At 41.3% G+C, this 2,404-nt stretch overlaps 1 protein-coding gene across 1 annotated transcript; it reads right to left on the bottom strand.

Annotated features, from left to right (window-relative positions):
- Positions 1 to 292: 292 nt before the first annotated feature.
- On the bottom strand, positions 293 to 1,183 carry LOC136831036 (uncharacterized). The gene has a single exon (XM_067090981.1). It carries the CDS (start codon positions 1,181 to 1,183, stop codon positions 293 to 295), a length of 891 nt encoding a protein of 296 aa, XP_066947082.1.
- Between the last annotated feature and the right edge of the window lie 1,221 nt (positions 1,184 to 2,404).

Raw genomic sequence — 2,404 nt, 5'->3', positions numbered from 1 at the left:
TTTTGGAACCCACTTTGTATATTTTTTGCTTGGTTTTTCTGAAGTTTCTCCATGAGTTTAGCCAGTTGCCTAGGGAATTCGGTCTTAGGGAGGGCAGCACATTTCCTACCCAGTGCAGTTGCTTTGAATTCACTTAATAGAGATCGCCAGTGTGTCTTCATAGGTCCAAATACTGACACATCCAAGGGTTGAGTGAGGTGTATCGAATTTGGAGGGAGGAGAACAAATTAAATATTGTGATCCTCACAAGCACTCACCACAGCCAAACTCACATGACTGGCAAGATTGTCACCTATGATAACTTTTTTCCTTCTTTTGATCTTGCATAAGGGAGGATTACTTTGAAAAACCAATCCTCAAACGTTGTACTGTCAAACCACCCACTATCAGTACGATTATATCTTGTATTGGAAGGTCCGCCTTCAGTCCATGAGTCATAGAGGTGCTTTGCTTTGTAAACTACGTATGGAGGAAGCATTTTTCCAAATGCTGTACAACCAAACATTAGTGACACTGAAGACTTTGTTGAATTCATTATCCTTTCAGGATATTTGCATCCTCTACGAACAGTAACTTTTTTCCTTCCAGGGTCATCTGACAGATTTGTTTCATCATAATTGATGATATTATCAGGAGATATATTTTCAATGGTTGCTTCCAAATGTCTAAAGTATGAACGAATGATACTGGGAGTGACCTTTGCTCTGGCCACTTTAATGTTCTGGCTCATGCGCTGCGACAGATCATTTTTGTGGCGTTTCAAAAATGAATGTGCCCAATCACAACCAGGGAAATTATTCTTTAATCTTTTAATGGTAACACCACGCCTATCTAGATACATCTTGATTAGCACACGCAACTCAAACGTGTCTGAAGGGAAGCCCCACTGTGAAAGAGTAAGTAAACGGTCTACTATGATGGCTTCTTCTTCATCTGTTAATATAGTTTGTCCTCCAGATTTCTTTATGTGTTTTCTTGTGACACCATCATGTAGAGTGCTCTTAGAGAAGCCATACTGGAATGCCGCTTGTCGCACACTGAGATCGCCCTTTCTAATGGCATCACACGCCTCCTGAAATTTTGTCTCTGGCCTTACTTTCATATAAGAACCTCTACCACTATCACTTTTCATTGTCTTTTGTGATTTAGTACCACTTTCTACTGTCTTTTGTGATTTTGACATCTTTAAATTTCACAATGATTTACACTCAATGAAGTACCATGTCTATCTGTAAAAATAAATAAATAAAAGCAAAATGTTAACATATATCACTCATTAGAAAATTCCCATAAGGCTAAACAATTTTATTTTGTTCACATTAATAATTATTCAGAGCTGTTTGCTCCTGTCCGAACTCAAACCACTTTTTCTGAGCTCAGCCCCGCGTCACCCGGTGAAATTCCATTCTTACACAAATTTCTAGGTATAAATATTGCTAAATATACCAGAGAAAAAAGCTTTCAGGAATGCTGGAGTTACTACCCCCAGATCGAGCATCTTCAATGAAGACGTCGGTATAACCAAGGGTGAGTGAAGGAATCACAACCACAGAGCCACACTCGATAGACATCCCCATGTCAAGATCCCCGGGAAGAGCGAGGGGCCGTACCAGCGCCCACGCTCACCAGCCCGCCACGCGGCGACTCCAGCGCCATCTGAACTCATTCCATTTCTAGCACTTCATTTTGACGCTGCTGTGTTTTGTTTGCTTGTGTTTTCGGCTTATTTTTTTCTTCTGCATCATGTCGTCGAGCAGCTTTACCGTATCCAGGTTAAGTACCATCTTATTGTGGGGTTGTTTTATGATTGTTGGCTGTTTTAGCCCGTATTTATTAATTATACGTGGCTTTGTTATGACGCTACGGCGTCCCCCAGCCAGCCATGTTGTCCGCGAGGTTTACCCACTCAGCTTGTTCTGTTTGGGTTTTTCCTGGTCGGCTCATGCCTTATACTTCCCCATAGGTCTCATCCTGGTGGTTTTCTAAGCTGGGTCGTTCGGTTTTTTCTTTAACGATAATGTTTTTGATCCGTACCTTTGGGTTCCCGCATCGGGTTCCCGTTATATTCCCGCTTAGGCGTCTCCCCAGGATGTTTCCTTTTGGACAGTTTAGCTTTATAATTATAATTTTATTATTTTATTATTATTATTATTTTGCTGGTGCTCGACATCATGCTGTTATCTGCCTTGCCTAGTTCCGTGGGGACGTCAGGCTCATCCTGTCGCTTCCCTCGGTTAGGCTATGCGCCGAACACAAGCATATTTTTATTTTATTTTATTTTATTTATTTTCACACACATTTGGTGATTTATTTGGTTAATTATGCTGTAGCCTAGTGTACGTTAGGCTTTTATTGCCCCTTTGACCTCCTGCTCTCCCTTCCCCTGAGTTAGGTTAGGCGAGAG

This window comes from Macrobrachium rosenbergii, chromosome 48 (genome assembly GCF_040412425.1).
Source record: "Macrobrachium rosenbergii isolate ZJJX-2024 chromosome 48, ASM4041242v1, whole genome shotgun sequence".
Lineage (NCBI taxonomy): Eukaryota > Metazoa > Arthropoda > Malacostraca > Decapoda > Palaemonidae > Macrobrachium > Macrobrachium rosenbergii.
This window is presented reverse-complemented; position numbering and strand designations above follow the sequence as displayed.